The sequence below is a fragment of the Terrapene carolina genome, unplaced genomic scaffold (assembly GCF_002925995.2).
Source record: "Terrapene carolina triunguis isolate 2854851 unplaced genomic scaffold, T_m_triunguis-2.0 Scaffold95, whole genome shotgun sequence".
In the NCBI taxonomy this organism is placed as follows: Eukaryota; Metazoa; Chordata; order Testudines; family Emydidae; genus Terrapene; species Terrapene triunguis.
The window spans coordinates 44,511,515-44,533,302 of NW_020664446.1; the positions used below are offsets into that span (position 1 = coordinate 44,511,515).

At 41.4% G+C, this 21,788-nt stretch overlaps 1 protein-coding gene across 2 annotated transcripts in view; it reads left to right on the forward strand.

Annotated features, from left to right (window-relative positions):
* Positions 1-1,863: 1,863 nt before the first annotated feature.
* Positions 1,864-21,788, forward strand: part of DNA2 (DNA replication helicase/nuclease 2) — a 32,301-nt gene continuing 12,376 nt past the window's right edge. Inside the window, exons 1-14 of one of the 2 annotated variants that reach the window (XM_026650893.2) lie at positions 1,864-2,001; positions 3,106-3,285; positions 6,574-6,757; positions 7,909-8,054; positions 10,345-10,476; positions 11,568-11,787; positions 13,372-13,489; positions 13,855-14,020; positions 15,475-15,669; positions 17,524-17,751; positions 18,501-18,617; positions 18,714-18,823; positions 20,505-20,614; positions 21,372-21,596. In XM_026650893.2, the coding sequence (XP_026506678.1) occupies positions 1,919-2,001; positions 3,106-3,285; positions 6,574-6,757; positions 7,909-8,054; positions 10,345-10,476; positions 11,568-11,787; positions 13,372-13,489; positions 13,855-14,020; positions 15,475-15,669; positions 17,524-17,751; positions 18,501-18,617; positions 18,714-18,823; positions 20,505-20,614; positions 21,372-21,596 (2,214 nt within the window). In that variant the 5' untranslated portion in view covers positions 1,864-1,918. Of the gene's footprint in view, positions 2,002-3,105; positions 3,297-6,573; positions 6,758-7,908; positions 8,055-10,344; positions 10,477-11,567; positions 11,788-13,371; positions 13,490-13,854; positions 14,021-15,474; positions 15,670-17,523; positions 17,752-18,500; positions 18,618-18,713; positions 18,824-20,504; positions 20,615-21,371; positions 21,597-21,788 lie in introns of those variants that run through there. The other variant, XM_026650894.2, reaches the window with a different exon arrangement.

Sequence of the window (21,788 nt, forward strand, 5' to 3'; positions counted from 1 at the left end):
TTTTTTTTTTGGGTCAGTGTATCCCTACTGCATGTTTGTCAAACAGAGCTTAAATCAAAATTCCAAGTAAACCAGGCACACAGTAAAAACATGTAAAAAATATAGTCTATCCCATGCCATAATAACCAGTTCTGATATTGTACAATAAGAAACATACAAACACCCAACAGAAGATTTTTCCATTGATATTTGATACTTAAGTTATTCACTCTTTTCAAAATAGTGAATTAAAGTTAATCCAACAGCAGTTGTTCATCTCTCTCTTCGGTGGAGCTTGAGGCAGCTCTGGTGTGTAACTTAAAGGAGTCCACACAGCTTAACTTTCAGATTGAAATGATCACTGTTGCAGGCTGAGTTGTACTTTAGAGCTCTTTTAGTCTTTCTGAGTGCACCCTTTAGGTGACAGGCTTGGCTTCCTTTACCTCTCTCAGGATCCAACCACTTTTGGACTGATCTCTGGGTTGCAGCCCCCCTTATTTCCCAACTGTGTAACCATGACAGGCCCAATTGTACTTACCATTAGCAATAAAATTTCTTTCTGGGAGTGTGACCCATGACTGACTAAAGTGACATAACACAATTTTATCAAAACAAACATATAGTTTATTCACCTAAAGGTACATAGCAAACAGGGAAAAAACAAGGAAAGACCAGGTTCTTGCCTATGCTATTTTTCCCTTGGAAGTGTTGGGTAAATTGCACTCTGCTCAGACATCCCTCCTCCTGGACTAGGAGTGACAGACAGCCCCTCTAGCATGCTGCCTTTTTTTCCTTCAGAGACTGATCTCCACCTGTTGCTATCTACTTAAGGCCCCTTTCCTTCCTGGGCTGAGGACTTGGTTTAATAGGCCCTTGGATTCCAAATTTGGACCTGGCAAGAATAATCTTGGCTAGCCCAGCTGGAGTTAGGCAGGTGAGTATTCCCCAGTTAATAGTTTCCCTATTGTTTCTTTGGGTATCTTTGATACTTTTTTTTTTTTTTTTTTTAAGTACTGTACCTTATCTTTGCTGCTGTTTCCATTCTTACAGGTTTCTTTGATTTGACTCCTTGCAGCCAGGTAGGGTATCAAGCATATGAACTGAGGTGCACATGATGGTCATAAAAAAAAATCCCCTTTTCTCCCTCATTTGCCACAGAAATAAAGGGGACACTTTCCATTATCATGCAGTGTCAGATGTTTGAGACTGCTTCCCTGACATCAACACTCAAGGTTTTGAAGCACAGACAGAGAGAAATCTGTGGCCTAGAAAGGGACTTTTCTTAACTACTTATGCTGGGAAGAAGATTATGAAGTGGCAGTCAAAAAAGCTAACAGTTTTGGGACTCGTTAGGAAAGGGATCACACCAGCAAGGCGCGGGTACCAGTGCCACATGTCCAGCAGCACTATAGCCGAGCTGGCAGTAGCAGCCTGAGGCTAGGCGCGGGCAGAGCAGATGTGCTGTAATGCCTGTCTGGATTGTCTCCGGGATGGCGCAGTGGCCCTTGAAAGTCACATGGCACTTTCCAAAACGTTCGCCGGGCTGCTGCTCGTTCTACGGAACCCCGGCAGGCCGGCCCGCCCGGGGCTAACCCCGAGCTCCCCCCGCGTCTGATGCACTCGGGACAAAGCGCCACATCCCGCTACCTGGGAGCGACGCCCTCTCCCGCCAACGCGCCCTGCGCGAGCCGCTCGCTGCGCTGGCCGGCCTTCCATTGGCTGAGCGCCGCTCGCGCCCGCCGTCCCCCCACCAGCCTGTAGCACGCGGGCAGCTACTTCTGTCCCGCCCCTGGGCTGAGTGTGGCGTTACTGAGTCTGCGCGACTCTTCCAAACCGGCGGGACTTTAATTGATGGGCGGGAGCGCCTCCATGACTACGCCCACGCCACTTGTGCGCCCCTCTCCGCCCGGTATCGGGTCTCTCGGCTTCCGCCGTCGCTATGGAGCTGGGGTGGGAAGAGCAGCGGGTGCTGGAGGAGCTGATGGAGAAAAGTGTCTGTGAGGAGCTGGCCCCGCCGGAGAGGTACCGCCCGGGGGAGGGATCCGCCACAGCGCGCGTTGTTCGAAATAGGAGCGGGGCTCAGAGCCAGCCGCCTTCTCAGCCTCCCTGGCTCTCTCCGTCCTCTCGCTGCGGGGACCGACCCGTCCTTTCCGTCCCGTGTCCCGATTGTCCCGGGCCCCTCGCTCCGGGGATCCCCGCGCCGTGTGCCGAGACCCCCTACCTCGGGGGACCGGCCCCGCGCCGGGGCGTCGCCGGGGGCTGTCATGCCGAGCCCGGAGAACGGCTCGGAAAGCAGCTGCAATTGTAGCCTGAGCTTTTTCACTGTGGCTGGCGGCTATGTGAGGTCGGTGGTCCCAACATGCAGTTCTCTGGTAGGAACTAAGGAGTATCGTTTCCTGGAACCAGCTTACAGGCTGCCTCTCTGTACTGAGGAAAGGGGTGGCTGCGAGCCACATTGCAGAGCTCCCCGGTCTGTCTTTGGGGTGGGAGGGACGGAGCCTCTTTCAAACAAAACAAAAACCTCCTTGGAACAAATTGAATTTGGAGTTTCTACCCCAGCGGTTCTCAAACTTCATTGCACTGTGATGCCCTTCTGACAACGAAAATTACTACATGCCCCCAGGAGGGGGAACCAAAGTTGGAGCCTGCCGCTTGGGGGCGGGGGGTCCAAAGCCGAAGCCCGAGGGTTTCAGCCTCAGGCAGGGGGCTTGTAAAGTGAGCCCTGTCGCCACCTAGTGCTGAAGCCCTCAGGCTTCGGCTTCAGCCTCAGGCCTATCCCAGCAAGTCAAAGCCAGCCCTAGTGACGCCATTAAAATGGGTTCCTGACCCAGTTTGGGGTCCTGCTCATAGTTTGAGAACTGCTGTCTTAGACCAGTGCGTTGCTGATGTAGGCTGCAGAGTTGAAAGCTTATGCTCAAATAAATTTGTTAGTCTCTAAGGTGCCACAAGTACTCCTGTTCTATTTTCAACCGGGTTTCCCAGAAAAACTCTGCCTTGGGATAAGATGTGGCAGAGGAATGAAACTTGTTTTACGTTAGGAGTCTTGCTTCAGACTTAAATATGGAGTGGCTACGGCCTCCAAACACCACTGTGTATTTGGCTATATTAATGCAACCATCTCTTAAGTTTTCAGAAGAGAGCAGTTGAGTTCTGTGACACAACACTCAGCAAAGGTTTGAACAACAGATACTGTGTATTAAGAATCAACATAATACAGAAAAACGAAGATGGTCCTGAGAAACACCTGACAATTACAGCTTCTCAATCACTTGAAGATACAGAACTGTGTATTCTAAGGAATGACTGGTAACGGATATGTAAATATAAACATTTTCTGTGATGGGGATATGGTGTTAGATGATGAACTAGTTCTCTGCATGTTCTTCTGGGTGGGTTTTTTATAGGAGTGTCAGCTGATCAAACAATAATGGAATATAATTTATTTAAATATTTTTGGATGTTTTTTACATTTTCAAATATATTAATTTCAATTACAACACAATACAAAATGTACAGTGCTAATTTTATATTTTTATTACAAATATTTGCACTGTAAAACAACAAAAGAAATAGTATTTTTCAATTCACCTCATACAGTACTGTAGTGCAGTCTCTTTTATCATGAAAGATGAACTTACAAATGTAGAATTATGTACAATAAAACTGCATTCAAAAATAAAACAATGTAAAACTTTATCACCTACAAGTCCACTCACTTCTTGTTCAGCTAATTGCTCAGAGAAACAAGTTTGTTTACATTTGCGGGAGATAATGCTGCCAGCTTCTTGCTTACAATGTCATCTGCCAGTGAGAACAGGTGTTCGCATGGCACTTTTGTAGCCAGAATTGCAAGGTATTTACATGCCAGATATAACTTAGATAATTTTTTCACATCTTAGCTCATAGAGCCGAGAAGCGCATATACCCCTTCATGCTTTGGCCACCAATGCTTCCATGCTGAGGACACTCGTTAAAAATATAATGTGTTAATTAAATTTGTGACTGAACTCTTTGGGGGAGAATTGTATGTCTCCTACTCTGTTTTACCCACCTTCTGCCATATATTTCATGTTATAGGCGTCTCGGACCCAGCACATGTTCATTTTAAGAACATTTTCACTGCAGATTTGACAAAACACAAAGACCAGTGTGAGATTTCTAAAAATAGGTACAGTACTCAAACCAAGGTTTCAGACTCTCTGAAGTGCCTTCCAAAATTTGGGAGATGAGGTGTGGCACATACTTTCAGAAATCTTAAAAGAGCAACATTTTGATGCAGAAACTACAGAACCCGAACCATCAAAAAAGAAAATCAACCTTCTGCTGGTGGCATCTGACTCGGATGATGAAAATGAACATGCATTGGTCCTTACTGCTTTGGATCATTATCGAACAAAACGCATGTCCTCTGGAATGGTAGTTGAAGCATGAAGGGACATATGAATCTTTGTGCATCTGGCACGTAAATATCTTGCGACACCGGCTACAACACTGCCACACAAACACCTGTTTTCACTTTCAAGTGACATTGAAATAAGAAGCGGGCAGCATTTTCTCCTGGAGATGTAAACAAACTTGTCTGAGCAATTGGCTGAACAAGAAGTAGGACTGAGTGGACTTGTAGGCGCTAAAGTTTTACATTTTGTTTTATTTTTGAATGCAGTTTTTTTTGTACATAATTAAGTTTTTTATCTTTCATGATAGATTGCACTACAGTACTTGTATGAGGTGAATTGAAAAATACTATTTCTTTTGTTTATCATTTCTATATTATTTTTATTACAAATATTTTCACTGTAAAGTGAGCACTGTACACTTTGTATTCAGTATTGTGATTGAAATAAATATACTTGAAAATGTACAAAAACATCCAAAAATATTTAATAAATTTCAATTGGTATTCTATTTAACAGTGCGATTAAAAAAAAAAATTGCGATTAATCGCAATTTTAGAGTTAATCGCATGAGTTAACTGTGATTAATCCACAGCTTTAGTTTTTTACTGTCTTAGATTAAAACAAAATTCAGAGTATATTATCTTAATACATTGACTTAATATAATATCAACATGTTAGTGCCTTTTATTAATCTTGAGAGCAGCTGGTATCAAATGTCAATTATATTGTTATCTGACAGTTTTCACATAATTTTGTCATGGCTTAATAATACTCTAACAAACATGCAAAATGGTGAAATTGTAAGTGGGTAGTTTTACGTTTGATGTGCTAATTGCAGCAGTTAGTACTGGTCCCAGGTTTGATCTAATTGAACTGATGCAAATATACAGAGATGTCCTTGCAGAATTGGGTGTTACACAAGCTGATTGAAACACCTATGTTAACTTTAGCACCACTGAACAGAAAAAGAGCTTATGACAAATTATAGAGGATAATAATTAGTAGGCAAAGGAAGCAACATTGATTGAATGCAAGAATCTCTTGCTTCCTGAGGTGACATGACTTCCAGGAAAACTGATTCTGTAAAGTATGTAGGTTTCACTTTTTCAAGATATACAGTCTCAGTAAGAATGTCATAAACTTAGTTTCATTTCAGATCACTAAATTTGAGAGTAGCTGTTTAGGAGAAAATACAGCGGAACTAGTTTAATGCAGAATCCCTATCCTCTGGATTTCATGGGCTCAGTTTGTGGGAGCTCTACTCCAGATGCTAAAGCAGTTGGCAAACTTCAGTTATATGAAAATAGGGCAATGCCAAAAAGCAATCACTTTAAATAAGTTAAAGACAGGCTTTCAAGAAGAGCAAAGTTTGTGGTAGAGAATTAAATCTTGGTAGGGATGACATATTTTCAGAGTTTGATTGCATTTATAAGGGGCATTGGCAAGTACTTCTTCTCAAATGTCTTATTACATTGGATAATCTGGTAGAACGTCTTCCTAATTCTGTTCTATTCTGAAGTCATTACTGCAGTTCTTAAAAACTTCTTAGATTTTACTTTCAAATGAGGCTATATAGAACTGATAAAAATCTTACAGAATTCTATTTGACATTACTGTAAATGAGTAGAAATGCAGTTCTGTACAAAGTCCATGATCATGTACAAGATCTGAGTGCAAAATATATTGGATTAGTTTGTGAGACTGCTCTTACTTGGTGGGGTTTGAATTATTTGAGTATCTGTGTGTTTGTCTGTAAAATGGAAGTTTTGTGCAATTTTTTGGAAACATGCTTTCTCACAAATATTAAGATAGTGTTTCTGTAACAGTCAGTGAAAATCATACACCTCTACCCCGATATAACGCTGTCCTCGGGAGCCAAAAAATCTTACCGTGTTATAGGTGAAACCGCGTTATGTCGAACTTGCTTTGATCCGCCGGAGCGTGCAGCCCCGCCCACTCGGAGTGTTGCTTTAGCGCATTATATCTGAATTCGTGTTATATCCGGTTGCGTTACATTGGGGTAGAGGTGTACTTGTTTTACTAGTGTAAATTGCTTTTTATTTAATTTTTCAGTGGATTCTCCAGGCTAACTTCTTGAAAAATTGGATGGTTTACTCTGATTTTGGAATATGAACTTAATTTCCAATATATCCTTACGTCTTGCAAATTGTTATTGCAATTTGTAATTACTTTACAGGTATTCTGTTCCAGTAGTTCCAGGAGACATCATTCACTTAGAAGGAGATTGTCATTCTGGTACCTGGATAATAAATAGAGACTCTGGATATCTAATTCTGTACCCAGACTTGCTGCTTTCTGGCACTACAGTATCAAATAGTATTCGATGTATGAGAAAAGCAGTACTGAGTGAAAAGTTCAGGGTAAGTGGTGAAACCATGGAATATAAAACATTTTAAAACTAGTGACAAATCACATCGAAAAAAGTCCATGCTTTGGAGCAGGGACATGAACATTGGCCGATAGTGGCGTTTGTCTGGGCTGTGCCTTTTGCCATTCATGTGAAAATCTGCTGAAATTTGGCCAAGTTATAAGCCTATGAAAAATCTTAGTTTGCACATTATCAGAGACTTTGTGGAGCTTTGCAGCCAAGTTCACTGGAAAATTCCTTGTGTGCTGAGCAGGACTTTACCTGTAATTGCAGCTTCGGGCTGCTGCAAGCCAGGGTTGGATCTAAGTGCAGGAACTGAAAGCAGGGAAAATCTTCCTGTTCTCTCCCTGTTGCCTCCCAGGTAGCATGGGTGAGGAAGCAGCCTGATTTGAATGCAGAGGAGTGGGGAGAGTTCATGGTCCCATTCTAGTGGACTGAGGAGAGGCTGGTCCCTACTGCTGGCAGCAGCATTCAAGGGTTGGGGGTGCTGAAATGAGCCCGCTGCTGCCTGCGTGGGGGAGGGGTGCAAGGGCTGGGGGCGGTGCTGTTCTGCTGTTTGGATAGGGGTGACTGGTCCATGCATTCTGGGATGCAGTGGCAACTCCCTCCTGGGGACCATGGTGTCGAGCGGGGCTGACTGTTTGGCAGAGAGGGGAAGATCCTAAAATGCCTTACCTGCAGAAAGTATTGAACCAGCAGGGAGGGGTAAGGAGTGTGTGTGTGTGTGTGTGTGTGTGTGGGAGGGGGGCAGGGGCTCTCGCAAGGGCTGAAGCTCCTGGGAGAGGCTCCTGCTTTCATGGGTTTCTAAATCTCTGTGGTTTTTAATTAAAACTCTTGAAAGCTAATAGGTACTCAAATCACTGCTATGTATGCCTATGTCGCCCATATGTGTATGTATTCCTGATAAGTCACATGAAAAATAATATATTGTAAGAAGACTTAAAAGTGCAAGCTTGCCCATGGACAAAAATTTAGTGCTCAGTGAAGTCTGTAACCCACTCAGGAAAAAAAAGAAAATTTAGAGGGGATGTTAGAGGGTAACCCTAACAAAAAAAGGGCGTACTCATGAGGATTTATGACCCGTTTTATGTACATTACAGTAAAATATATTGCTGGTTGTGATTTTTTTTTTTTTTCGTGTAGAGTTGTGAGTCCAGTTCACGGCAGATGCTGATTGGTACAGTCCTTCATGAAACTTTCCAGCAAGGAGTAACAAATAACTTCGCACACAAAAAACTACAAGAACTTGCCTTCAGAACTGTCCATGGACCAAAGTATCTAAAAGAAATGTAAGTGACATTGCAGATAGGTCTAGATTTGAAGGATGGAAGAAGATAATAGTTCTGTCTTCCAGTTTAAGTGTTGTCTGTGGTGCAATAACTCTTTTAAAGTGCAGGATATTCAGAAGTAGGATTACTAATTGAAGAATATTCCACCAAAATAATCTTTGTAGAAGGTATTCATGTTTTTTATAAAGACACTTCCTGGTCTGAGAGTAAAAATACTTTATTTAAATTGAATTCAGCAACTAAATAAGCCTTCAAAACCATAGCCATTTGGGAGAGGTGAGTAAAATTATTCTTTTGGCAGGGTGGGCAAGTGGATTTTTTTGGCCTGGGATATTAGATTTTCATGAGTTTTTCAAAGCTTAGCGAAATGTGACAAATGCAATTTAAAAAAATACTGTGCTGATCCCTAGAAAATTCTCAACTGACAAAGCAGTGAGGCCTCTCATTTTTACATTTCTAATCTAATTATTTTATGCCACTCATCTTAAATTCTAGCTAAACACACTAACAGTTACAGAAATCTCTCTTCAATTCCCAAATTCCAATTTTGTATTTGTGGCCAAAAGTGAAAGTATTAGATTCTACATTTTGATCTGAAGGCTATCAGATTTGTGATGCTAATCTCAAGACTTTGATTAACTTTGCTACAAAGTCCATCAATTATGATGAAGGCTCCGTCTTTGTCACGAAAGTCATGGATTCCGTGACTTCTGCAGCAGCCCCATGTGGCTGACCCAGGAGGCGCCTGAGCAGCTCGGGCAGTCCCTGGGTCAGTTGCACTGGCTGCTGCTGGGGCAGTCTCTGCCCCCTCCTGCCCCCATCCCCCAGCAGCAGGAGTTTGGGCGTGTGGAGGCTCAGGGCTGCTGCTTACCTGGGGGGGGGGCTCCCCCTTCCTCCCCCACACTCCCCTAGCTCCACATGCTGCCTCTGCCTGCAGCCAGGTACTGCGCCCACAGCTCCCACTGGCCACGGTTCCCAACCAATGGAAGCTGCAGCACTGGGGCTTGGGGCAGAGCGGAGGTAGCTCTAGGGAGCTGGGGCTGCTGCTTCCCTGGAGCTGGGTAAGGAGCCTGCCCCAGTCCCACCAAACCCCCCAGCACCCCTTCCCTTGGGCCACGACTTCCTCCCCACCCCCCTCCCCAGCACCTGGAGTGTGCCCCCCCCACGGGCCGCAACTTGCCCCCCGAGCACCTGCGCCCTCCCTCTGCAGCACCCGTGGTGCTTCCCCGAGCACCTGCGCCCCCCTCCCCAGCACTCAGGGGCCCAGCACCCAGGTCCACCAAACTCTTCCTCCCTCACCCAGTTTTAGTCAGGGGTATTTCTAGTAAAAGTTATGGACAGGTTACGAGCCTGTGAATTTTTATTTACTACCCATGATATGTCCATGACTTTTACTAAAAATACCTGACTAAAACGTAACCTTAATTATGAACTTAAGTTGTGCAGAAAGTACTTTCTAAATCACAGGCTGCAGGAAAAATTTCAATGGTCACTTGTCCATGGACAGTTAAAAGTTCAAATATACTGAATTGATAAGAAATATATTTGTCCCAATTCTCAGATTGGGGTCTTATTCTCCCATGTGAGTTAACCATAGCAGCAATATTTCGTTTTATCTAAAGGTATTACTTGCTCTGTTGGTAGCTATTGTGGCAGGTTTCTTGTTTAATTTTTTGGGGTATTTTCCTTCAGTTGTTTTAGTGTCTAATTTTGTCATCGCTTTAAAATAAACTAAAATGCCACTCCTATCATCACTCTGAACTTGAATTAAAATTGAGACATGTAATTCAATTTAAGTAATTCTAATGCATAAATAAACTTAAGGATAATGGATGTCAGGTTTGAAATCTAGACCTGATAATACAGAATACCACTAATCTAGTCCTTAGTTAGTGCTGCCTAACATTATAGTAGAGTATCCTGTGACTGTTCACGTAAATGTTCATAGTCCCCTTTGAAGCCTTTCCTTTTGTTTTTAACTGAGGCTAATATTTAGTAAACTACTTCAGAGTGCACAAATATTTGTGTGTAAATCTTTCAGCAGAGATTTAATTTTTCTTTATAGCTGTTTATAACTAATTGTCTCAGATGCTCCATTACGGCACACTCTTAACTTCACATAGTGAGCAATCCTACAGTGCAGAAAGTTAGACACTTTTGTGTAAGTCTTTGCAGGATGGAGGCCCAAATAAACTAGATTCCATATTCAGTTTTGAATCTATTCTCCTTCACCCTATATCATTCCTTATTTTCTATGTAGTACTCAACGTGTATGGGTTCACTTCTACAGGTACTACTTAAATCTGAAACAAGAAGAAATCATGCAAGAGATAGAAGAATATCTTCCATCAATATCTAAATGGGCAGAAGACTTCATGCACAAACCTAGTCAAGCTAACCACAACAAAATGCAGCTAAAACTGTAAGAAAACATTACTTGCACATCGAAACCTGTTTTATTGTTACCTAGCAAACATATCACTAGTGAAATTACTTAACTTTGTCTCATTAACTTGTTTGGTTCATCTTAATTTTAAAGCAAAAACCTTTATTCTTGTCTGCGTTTATTGATGTGGAGCTGACTCATGGCCTCACTGTCTAGAAAGTTGGCCTTGTTATGCAACAAATGACTTGGTCCACAGCGAGCTACTTGTTTAGCTGCAATTGCTTTGATTGTGAAACAATATTACAGATATTACTGGTGTTCATGGTGATGGAGAATGGATCTTGTAGAAATAACACCTTTTGTTCTCAAAGATTCTAGTCACAGTACCCAGTGTTGGCCAATTCACAGAGTAGAAATTTTAGCATTGGAAGAACGAGGTTATTTGATCAATTGACTAAGCTATAAAAATATGTAGTTAAGATTGAAAATCTGGCTTTCATCATACTTGGTCATTGCAAAGTTTTCTTCCTGCATATGCTTCCCTGCCATTTGGCTCCCTGCTCCCAGGGATGTAATGGTCAGTCACCTGGTGCTCTATTTCCTTTTTATTCCTCAACAGTACCAATTTAACTATAAAAGTGCTTTTTAAATAGTGTTAACTTCAAGGTAATTTATAAAAAGGATAAATATTTTGAAGATCAAATAAGTCATCTTCAGAAGGAATTCATGACACTTTAAATTATATACTTTTGCACATCTGAAACAAACATTTGAATTACATTTTTAAAAACATAACTTCTTCAGACTGAGAAATTACCACATCAGTGTACAATTTAAGGTAGCCTTTTGAGTTGAGGCCTGATCCACATATAGACGGTTTGCTTGAGTGGGCCTTAATACTCTAGCCATCTTAAATTAATGGCTAATACTAAACATGTAAATATTTTTGCCATTGCACTGCATGCACACTAACAGAAGTTCCCTGTGAAGATTTAAATCTTTGGAACTCTCATGGGTATCTGTTTAGAGAAATACAGCAGCTTATATCTGTTTCTAAAGTAGTCTTGTAACTCTTCAGGTGATGACAAAGTTACTTGTTTTTTAAAATTGTTTTGTTTTCCTCCTAGACCAAGTGAAGGAAAAATAGAAGATTTATCTTGTAATATTGAAGTTACAGAGTTCCTGGATATTGAAGAGAATATCTGGTCTCCCAGGTTTGGATTAAAGGGCAAGATTGATGTTACAGTTGGTGTGAAAATACACCGCAAGTCTGGAACGCAATATAAGATAATGCCATTGGAGCTTAAAACTGGCAAGGAATCGAACTCCATAGAACACAGAAGTCAGGTAGAAATGTTAAATGTTCAGCATACACAATTGTAATATACTCGTTTGCACTTCATCTAATAAATGATGGCTGAACCAGTTTATATGTAATATAATTAGGTATTATGGATGGCTTATGATGATCTCAAACCTGTATTTATGAATGATGAATTGAGGAATGTGGAAGTGTTTACAAACTACCACCTTCAAGCACAGGTCCAGATTTCCATAAGGGAGTGAGGAGGTAATCTCAATGAGGAGCCTTTCGCTGAGTCTTTTTTTATTGGCCCCAGTGGAGGAAACCAGGATCATTGTGTGGAGACCCTGTATCTTTAACCCCCAGAGCCTTTGTGGGAGGCTTTGCAGAAGAGAGAATATAGCTTGAAATTTTGTTCTCTTTCAGGAGATTTCTGCAGGGCTGGATGGGTAACTATTCATTCCTCCATAGCTGATACAGTAACTCCCCACTTAATGTCCTCTTGATTAACGTTGTTTCGATCATCTGTCCCTGCTCAGTTACAGAACATGCTCCATTTACAGTTGTGCAATGCTTCGCTATAATGTCGTTTTGGCTGCCTGCTTTGTCCACAGCTGGCAGCTCCCCTACGCCCCTCCCGCCCGCTGGCAGATGCCGCGGATCAGCGCCTTCCCCCCCTGCCTCCTGCCTGTGGCAATTAGCTGGCTTGTGGCGTTCAGGAGGGAGTGGGAAGGAGCGAGGACTCAATGTGCAGGTTCCCCCCTCCCTCCCGAAGGCCACAAGCCAGCTGATTGCTGCGGGCAGGAGAGGGAGGGGGGAGCCTGTGCGCCGAGTCCTTGCTCCTCCTCCCCCCTCCCTCCTGAAGGCCGCAAGCCAGCTGATTGCCGCAGGGAGGGGGGAGGAGCAGGATGCTGCATGTGGAGTAAAGGGGTAGAAGAGGTGGGTTAAGGGTGGGGGCTTGGGGGAAGGGGTGGCATGGGTGGGCCGAGGGTTGAGCCCCCTACCCCTGGTGCTTGCAGAGAAGGGGAAACTGCCGCTGCTGCTGCGCAACATGCTTCTCCTAGTCTACAGCACCTTCTGCCTCCTTGCCTGCCTCATTGTCTCCAGTTACAGTGGGCTGTACCTGTGTGGGGTAAGGTGGGGGCACCTCCCAACTATAGTACTGTACTGTATGGCAAAAAAAAATTCCCTTGGAACCTAACCCCCCCCCCCCCGCCCATTTACATTCATTCTTATGGGGAAATTGGATTTGCTTAACATCCTTTCACTTAAAGTCGCATTTTTCAGGAACATAACTACAACGTTAAGTGAGGAGTTACTGTACCACAGAGAGGCCTCTTCAGGGTCCAGAGAAGGGGAGGTATAATGTTAGAGGTGGCAGAGTATGGGTATTTACTTCCAGCATCACCAACTAAATAAGCAATTCTCAAATTTAAACTTTTTTAGAGATTTTCTTACGGGAGAAATATCTAATGAAAAACATCAATTAGATGATAAGCATTTATTCTTTGTAATCTTGTTGGCAATGATAAGGCTGCTTAACTGTACAACCTTAATGTATTCACATGACTTATGCATATTATGTAAATATCAAAATACACTTTAATATATTTTTTAAATGTCTTCAGGTTGTTCTGTACACCTTGTTGAACCAGGAACGAAGAGTGGATCCTGAAGCTGGATTTCTTCTTTACCTTAAAACTGGCAATATGTATCCTGTGTCTGGCAATCGTATGGATAGGAGAGGTGGTTTTCCCCCAAAACAGTGCTTAACTATTATAATTTCTAAGAGGTTTTTTCAACATTAACAGTTACTAAATTGTTCACTCTTGAAAATATTTATACTGGTTGATGTACCATTTCCAGGAACTAGTAAACAGTGTTGAGATAAGTTATTTGTTTTGACAAGACTGCTTAATTTTCCTGGAATAACTTTAGATATAAAAAAATATACACTACACCAAAAATATCTCTATGATGAATACTGTTTTTGTTATGTACGTGCCCATTGTTTGGGGCTCCAAATCAGTTCATAAATACTCACTTTTTTCCTGTTTCTAACCCTGAAAGACTAACATTTATTTATTTATTTATTTATTTTATTTTTACAGAATTACTAAAGCTAAGAAACCAACTGGCATTTTACTTATTCCACAGTATGTGTAAATCTGCCCTGGGAAATAAGCAAACACAACTTGCCTCTTTGCCTCCTGTAATTGATGACAGTCAGGCCTGTAAATATTGCTCACAAATGCACAACTGCTTTCTTTATAGCAGGTAAAAGAAATTTTTGGACTTTGGATAGTAAACACTTTAGTTTAAAAAAAAAAATAGTTTTGGATTTTCTGTGGTGATTTCACAGCACTGATTAACACTTGCCCTTGGTATGCAATTACTTTCTCCAAAGATAAGTATTGCTCCATTGATTCTTCCCCAACCTTGACAATTTAAGAACCTGTTCCTACAGAGGCTTACCTAACTGTTTATCTTTATACTCTGTGAGTAGTCCCACTGAAGTCATATACACAAGCCTTTGCAGGGCTGGGGCCTAAATTTGTGATTTATCTTAAGGCTTGTCTACACAGGTAATTGACAGTCATAGCTATAAGAGGAATAATTACACCAGAGTGGCATCCACATGGGGAGTTATGCTGGCATAACTATGCTGATATAATTATTCTGCTAGAGCTATACTAAAAAAAATTCCCCCATAGACAAACCCTTAATGACTGTTTAGTGCATCCTAACTTCTGAAAATTTTCTACACTTAGTTTTAAAAGTTGAACTTAAATTTATTTTGCCTGTCCAACGGTAGTGAACTTTATATTTGTTTTATCATGATAAAAGAATACACTTAAAGGCAGTCTCAAAGATATTAAATGGGTTTTCAATAAATTAACTTTTATTAATTATAATAGTGATTCATTTGTATATTAAAAATTTTCAGATTTACATTTCTATGCAGTGGGTATGAGAATGTATCCCTAAACATCGTGGCCAAAATTGTATGCCTAAAATTATATGGTGGGGAGATCTGGCCCCACATACCTACACACAATAAGTTTTCAAATTTAAATCACCTATACTCCTGTGATATTTTCCTTTTTAAATTCAGTCTCAGTGTGTCATCCAATAAAGACCATCTTAAAGCTGCCTGGCATTTTTAGTTAGGTTAAAATTGTTTCCTTTCAGAAGTGTTGTCACACTTGACGCTATACCAAAAAGTCTACAGGTATTGCATTTGAAACAGTTGGGGGGCGAGCCCATTATGTATGTTATGGAAGTATGTACATTAAATAAGATAAGGGGATTTCATGTTCAGAAGACAAAATGATGCTATATTAATAAATATAGCCTTCAGATTCTTTACACACCTGTGGTTCGTTTTGTGAATAGAGAGAAAATATTATGCTTGAATTATTGAAAATAAAAAGTGAACTTTTCATCTGTGGCCATGCCAAATTATTACCGGGGACATCCAGTCACTAATATGAAAGTACTGGTGTAAATAAGGGATGTAGGAACAGGTTCTGTATTTGGAATTTCATGCCCCCATGTAAAGACTTGGAATAGGATGCTCTTCCCCAAGTTTGATTTGTTCAAATAGATATTTTCATTTAGCTTTTGTATTTTACCTTATGGTATAAATGCTACTGAATTTATTAAGCATATGTAGTCTTAAAAGAAAAAAGGAAAAGTCATCTTAACTTGATGCTTCCGTCTATTTTTAGAGCTGTAGAGCAACAGATGGATAATGTCCTTATTCCTCCTGCTGTGGTACCCATTATTGAAAAAGAGACCCAGCATCTGAAACTGTCTCACTTACAGTATTTCAGCCTGTGGTATCTGATGTTAACCTTGGAGTCACGGTGCGGAGAGGGCAAAAAGGGACGTAAAAATATATGGCTGATGCCTGCTTCAGAAAGGTAAGTTGGGAGTGAGGGCATTGTCTATGGACAGCTCTTACCTGCTTGGTTTCTTGTAACTCATTGTGTCTCCTGCGAGAGACGAGATTTTTCTTTCAATCCTTGGGTAAATACTCTGATATACAGTTACCGGAGATAGCAGGAAGTGCTAGCTCATCTGTGAGGGGGAGTCTATCAAAAGTATTGGGTTGGTAGAGCTGGTGGTATGATATAAGCAACCTGTTAGGTGCTTCTTGGGGGGAGGAGGGGAACCACAAAAGACCCAGGAAGATGATAAATTGTGCTTTGCAATCTTATTTTATAAGAATGAAGGTAATACTTTTTATTAGCCTCACCTCCCTGATGTGCCGCTGGATATTGTCTGCCACCCCAGCTCCTTGCATTGCCTCCCTGAATCAAGGCTCTTGACAGGCTGTATTCTGCTCTGGGTAGTATTGCTAGTGCAGGCTGCTCCATAGGTGGCTGAAAGTGGACTGAGGGTTCATGGTAATGCATCATTTCCTGTTAATCTCACCAGCAGCCATGCATAACTTTATTGGTGAAATGCAGTAAGAGACTGTTTCAGTGAAGCATGGGTAGTAATATTTACATTTTACTACTGAAGCTCTAAAAATCAAACTTACATTATAGTGCGAGACAACCTTTGTTTTAGAATTTAATACTTTGACTTACCTTGAATAATCTCCACTGTGTTGGCTCTGTAGACCACTTATCTGGGAGTTTCGCAAAACAAGCCATGTACTTTTATTTTGAAGCACACATATGCTTGCTTCCAGCTTTATCGCTTTCCCTTTTGGGAAATAACATCTGATAGGGTAGTGTAAGGGGCGGGACTCACCCCTGCAGCGCCCCCTACTGGTTGCTTCGGGGAATTAGCCCATCCAGCATCTGGACCGCCCTCTGCAGGCCGGTGATCCGCCTCTACTCTGGCCCCATGCCCCTCCCAGGACCCCAGTGCCCCTTGCTCTGGGTGCTGCCCTCTGGGTCTCCCCTCCCTGGGGAACCCCCACCCACTATCCCCACCTTGCCTCAGTACCAGGCCACTGCCAGTCACCATCAAGCCCCCGCTCCCTGGGGCAAACTGCAGTATCAGCCACTCATCATTGGCAAGGGTGGTTTGGACCTGCTGCCTTGGCCTAGCCCTGGGCTGCCCTCTGCAACCCCCAGTACCTGTTGGCCTTATGCTAGGCCGCAGCCTGGGGCTTTCCAGCTCCTCAGCCTTTCCCCAGCCCTGCTCCACTCAAGTACCCTGTCTCTGCTCCCTGCAGCCAGGCCTTTCTCTCTCTAAGTGCAGAGAGAGACTGTCTGAGCTTCTGGCTCCCTGCCTTTATAGGGCCTGCTGAGTCTGTTTGGGGTGTGGCCCCAGTTGCAGCCACTTCCCCCAGTCAGCTCAGCCTTCACACTGCCTGCTCCCTGGGCTATCTTAGCTCCTTCCAGGCAGGAGCAGGTGTCCACCCTGCTACAGGTAGGATAGAAATGTAGTATTCATAGATAGTAGGTTTTTTTTTTTTGTTTTTTTTTTTTTTTTTTTTTAAGGCTAGAAGAGACCATTATGATCTAGACTGACCTGAATAACACACACCATATAATTTCACCAATTAATTCCTGCTTCAATCCCATAATTTATGGTTGAGCTAGAATATATATTTAAGAAAGATATCCAGTCTTGAATTGATCAAGGCTTTGGAACGTAGCTAGTACATTTGTCTTGGGCAGAAAAAGACAGCCAATATGGTCAAACAAAACCACTGTAAGACATTAAAATGAATTACTATTAAATCTTAAACTGATAAAAAGCTACTTCTAGAAAATTACTCAAGGCAGCTTACACTTTTATTTTTAATGTGTTCATAGAGAAAAGGCTGGAGACTGCATTGGAAATATGATCAGAGTCGAACATGTGCAGGAAGCTTCTGAAGGACAATATCTACATTATTTCCAGCGTAAAAATGGTACCATGCCTGGAACAAACCTGTTGGTAGGAGATAGAGTTGTTGTGAGTGGAGAGAAGACATTACTTGGCTTGTCTGCTGGCTATGTTAAAGAGGTCAATGTGACAACAGTTTCCTGTTTATTGGACAGGTAATACAAACAGAAAAATATGGCTGTTTGAAAGGAAGTATGTGAGTGCTTTTTTTACAATCTAAAATTAAGCACTTTTTTTTTTTAATGCCCATCATCATAAAAAAACAAAAATAAAAGCCCCACAGTGAATTCAAATAGCAAAACTTGGGCTAGGCCTGAGAACCTGTGTGTGTGTGTGTGTGTGTGTGTGTGTGTTTTGTGTGTCTCCCCCCCCCGGGAGTTGTCCACCAATTACCTAGGCTGTTAGCTAATAAGCAAAATATTATGGCATGTTTCCAAGCTCCATCTATTTGTGACAGCAAAATAAGATGCTATTCATAGACTCTGTGGATCTTTATATCATCCCTTTTCTTTCTTGAATGCAGTGGTGTTGGAATAACTTTTATAATGGGGGGGTGCTGAAAGCCATTGAACGAAACTATAAACACTATATATGATGGAAACCACTTCAAGCCAGAAGGTGCTGCCACACCTCCAGTACTACTAGTTCCAGCATCCCTGCTTGAATGCTTTCATCATCAGTGAAATGGGTACCACTGCTGATTTAAATGATCAGGCTTCAGAGTTCTCACCTTGTTGACATGAATAGGGGTAGTTTATTCCTTCTTGGAGCTATTGTTTCAGGCTGCCTGCATACATCAGGCAACATCACTGACAACAATGCCATGGGAGGTCTATAAGCAATAAGCAGACGTGGAAGCAAAGGCAATTATATTCCTGCTTCTTATTCCTATTATGTCTTTCAGGAACTTATCTAAACTCCCTAAGGACACTATATTTAGGCTAGATCATGAAGAAGGAATTTCTGGTATTGATGCCCCCCTAAGAAATCTTTCTAAACTGATGGAGAATTCTTCTGCCAGGTTTGTAGAATTGAATTGTTTTCAAATATTGTTTAGTAATTGTATAAATGTTCTCACTGATAGTAATTTTGTCTAATTCCTTTTTTTCCTCCCTAGTGAAAAGCTTCGTAACTTAATAATTGACTTCCACAAACCACAGTTCATCCAGCACTTGAGCTCTGTTCTTCCTCCTGAAGCAAAGGAAACAGTTGCAAACATTTTAAAGGGTACACATTATATTTAACTCATAATAGCAGCTTAAATGTTTCTTTAATTATGCCAGTCAATGCATATGAGAAGTCCTACAAAAATAATCTGTTTAGAAATATATACATCAATTACAAAGCACCTGGCACCTTGCATCAATAAAGTGTGAGCCTTTCCACTTTAAGATTCAGATCTGAGCAACTCAAACTTGCCCTTATTTCTACTATTAAATTAGTCCTAAACCAGTAAAAAGGTGTGCATTTAAGTGCTTAAATTTCTTCCTCTTGCAGACTATTGGAGAGAGCAGGTTCAAGAGAGAGTTACCTTTCACTAAAAACACCCTTTTACTAGCCCATAGAGTGTAACTGTGAGAACAAACAAAATTGACCCTGTAGATTTTAACTTCCATGGGGGGGGGGGGGCAGAGAGAGAATCTGTCAGATAACTTGGCCCCAAATCACCTGAGGCTTTCTAGATCATAACCAACACTGGAAGCAAATATGTAGCCACTGTGAAACACTGAGGTAGTGTTATGTACTTGTAGCAGTCTCTCTTCTCTTCCCCCCCGCCCCCCATCTGTAGTGTCCAGGTGTTTTTCAGGGGTAGCCCTAGATACAGTAACTTGTAGTAAACTAGTCTAGAGGCTAAAATTTTGATTATTGTGTTAAGGTCTGCATCAGATAGGAATGGGTATAGCCTCCTGGCTGGCAGCAAAAGGGGTAGGGGGAACAGAAGGAAGAAGAGCTGTGTGTACTTGAGAATTCAGAAGTAGTAATGGGTAAAGAATGACTCTAAGACTGCAAAACACACTGTTAAAGGTTAAAGATAATGACTTCTAGTAGAAAGTGCACTTGCAACACCTACCTATTAGTTTAAACATTTCTTCCTGCTTATCTGTTTCAACTGAGGCTTTGTCTATACTACCTTGCTTTTAGCGACACGACTGTGCCGCTAAAAGGTGCGCAGTGTAGCTGTTAGTCGGAAGGAGAAAACTCTCTTGCTGACAACAAAAAAAAAAAAAAAAAAAAAAAAACCCACAACCACGGGCGGCAACGGCTTTGTCAGCAGGCACTCCTGCTGACAAAGCGCTGTTCACACCAGCGCTTTTCGTTGGTAAAACTTTTGTCATTTGACGGTTTGTTTTCTGTTTTTTTTAACACCCCTGAACAACAAAAGTTTTGCTGACGAAATTCCAGTGTAGACAAAGCCTGAGTTTTATCTGGGCTTAACCTAGGCTGGGTAGCTTGCCTCTGTTCTCTACTGGGAAAATGAACTCTGTTCTAATGTTTCTCTTAAATAGCAAGATGCTCTTGCCTGCATATTTTTATCTCCCCTAGAAGCAATGCATACATGTCACTCTTGTTCAACAAAATGGAAACCCATATTTGAGATCCTGTGTAGAGGAAGAAAGGGAGGAACAAATCATAAGCTATTAAGAAAGGGAGGAACAAATCATAAACTATTAAGATTAATTTAGTACTTCTGGAGCCAGGATAGACAATGAATACCTTCTTATCTACATTTCAGTATTTTTAAATAAAGTCTTTAGATACCACTTATAGTGTTATCAAAAATTATGCACTAGTAAACAACTTATCTTTTTGTTATGATGAGGAGTTTTTAGTGGGGAGAACTAGCAGTTCAGGTTGCATATAGGATTAACTACAAATATTTAACTTTTTTTTCTTTTTCTAATTAAAGGTCTGAATAAGCCTCAGAAACAGGCAATGAAACAAGTGCTACTTTCAAAAGATTACACGCTCATCGTGGGTATGCCTGGAACAGGAAAAACTACTACAATATGTGCTCTAGTAAGACCATAATGTGACCTAATGTTAGAAGTAAATTGTTAATTTAAAAGCTTGGAGGGCAAGCATCAAATAAGCTGTATGTGAAGCATCCTCTTCACAATTGAGATTTATACAGGACTGCTGTCTGTCATTTACATTGAAATAAATATGGAGCCAGCTTTACGATAAAGAACATTAGCACTAGTAGAATGACAAAATGTATCCTTTTGATGTCAAGTGGTGTGTGTTTTATTTTTATTTATTTATTAAATCCCGTCCACCAGTCCCATCCTGGAAGTGGGTGATGACATATTGATCAATTTACAATGTTTTAATGCTGTTACAATCCTTTGGCACCAGACTACAATAAAATCTTCCAATTTTGAAGTAGATCTGAGGTTTGGAAACAAGCATTTCATTAGCAGTAGATCTGGTGTGAGAACCCAAGGTTCTGCACTGGGATATTAAGTGCTGGTGTAGCTGCACTAGTGAAAACTCCTAATGTTGGCCTGGTTTACACTGGTGAAGCTTACCCCATACAAATTGTGCTGCACTGGTTAGAGACAGAGGGTTTACATTGTTGGGTAAAATCCCAGTGTAGACAAGGGCCTGCTTGGGAATCTTGTCCCCTCATATGACTTTTTGGCTTCCTAGGTCCAACACCAATTTAGAAAAATGTAGACTAATTATCCTTTTAAGAAAGGAATTACTGATTCCTATATTGAAGCTAATATCTGGGTTTTTCTTTTTTCTCTCCTTGCTACTCCTCCTATTTTAGGTAAGAATTCTTTATGCCTGTGGCTTCAGTGTTCTGCTGACAAGTTTTACACACACTGCTGTTGACAATATCCTGCTGAAGTTAGCCAGGTTCAAAGTAGGATTTTTGCGCTTGGGACGAGCTCAGAAGGTTCATCCAGACATACGGAAGTTTACAGAGGAAGAAATTTGCAGATCCAAATCAATTAAATCTATAACTCATTTGGAGGAACTCTATAACAATCAAGTAAGAAAAATAATGTTCAATAGTCCTGCAACATATTTAGGACAGTATAAATTAGTGTATCTATTACAAATGCTGTACAGAGACAAAACTTACCTCAGAAGGGTCTGGGTGCCTCAGTGATCAGAAAAGAGATCCTCAATTTCTGTCAATTCAAGTTTGGCCATTGTCTATTGTGAATCAGGTTACCATCTG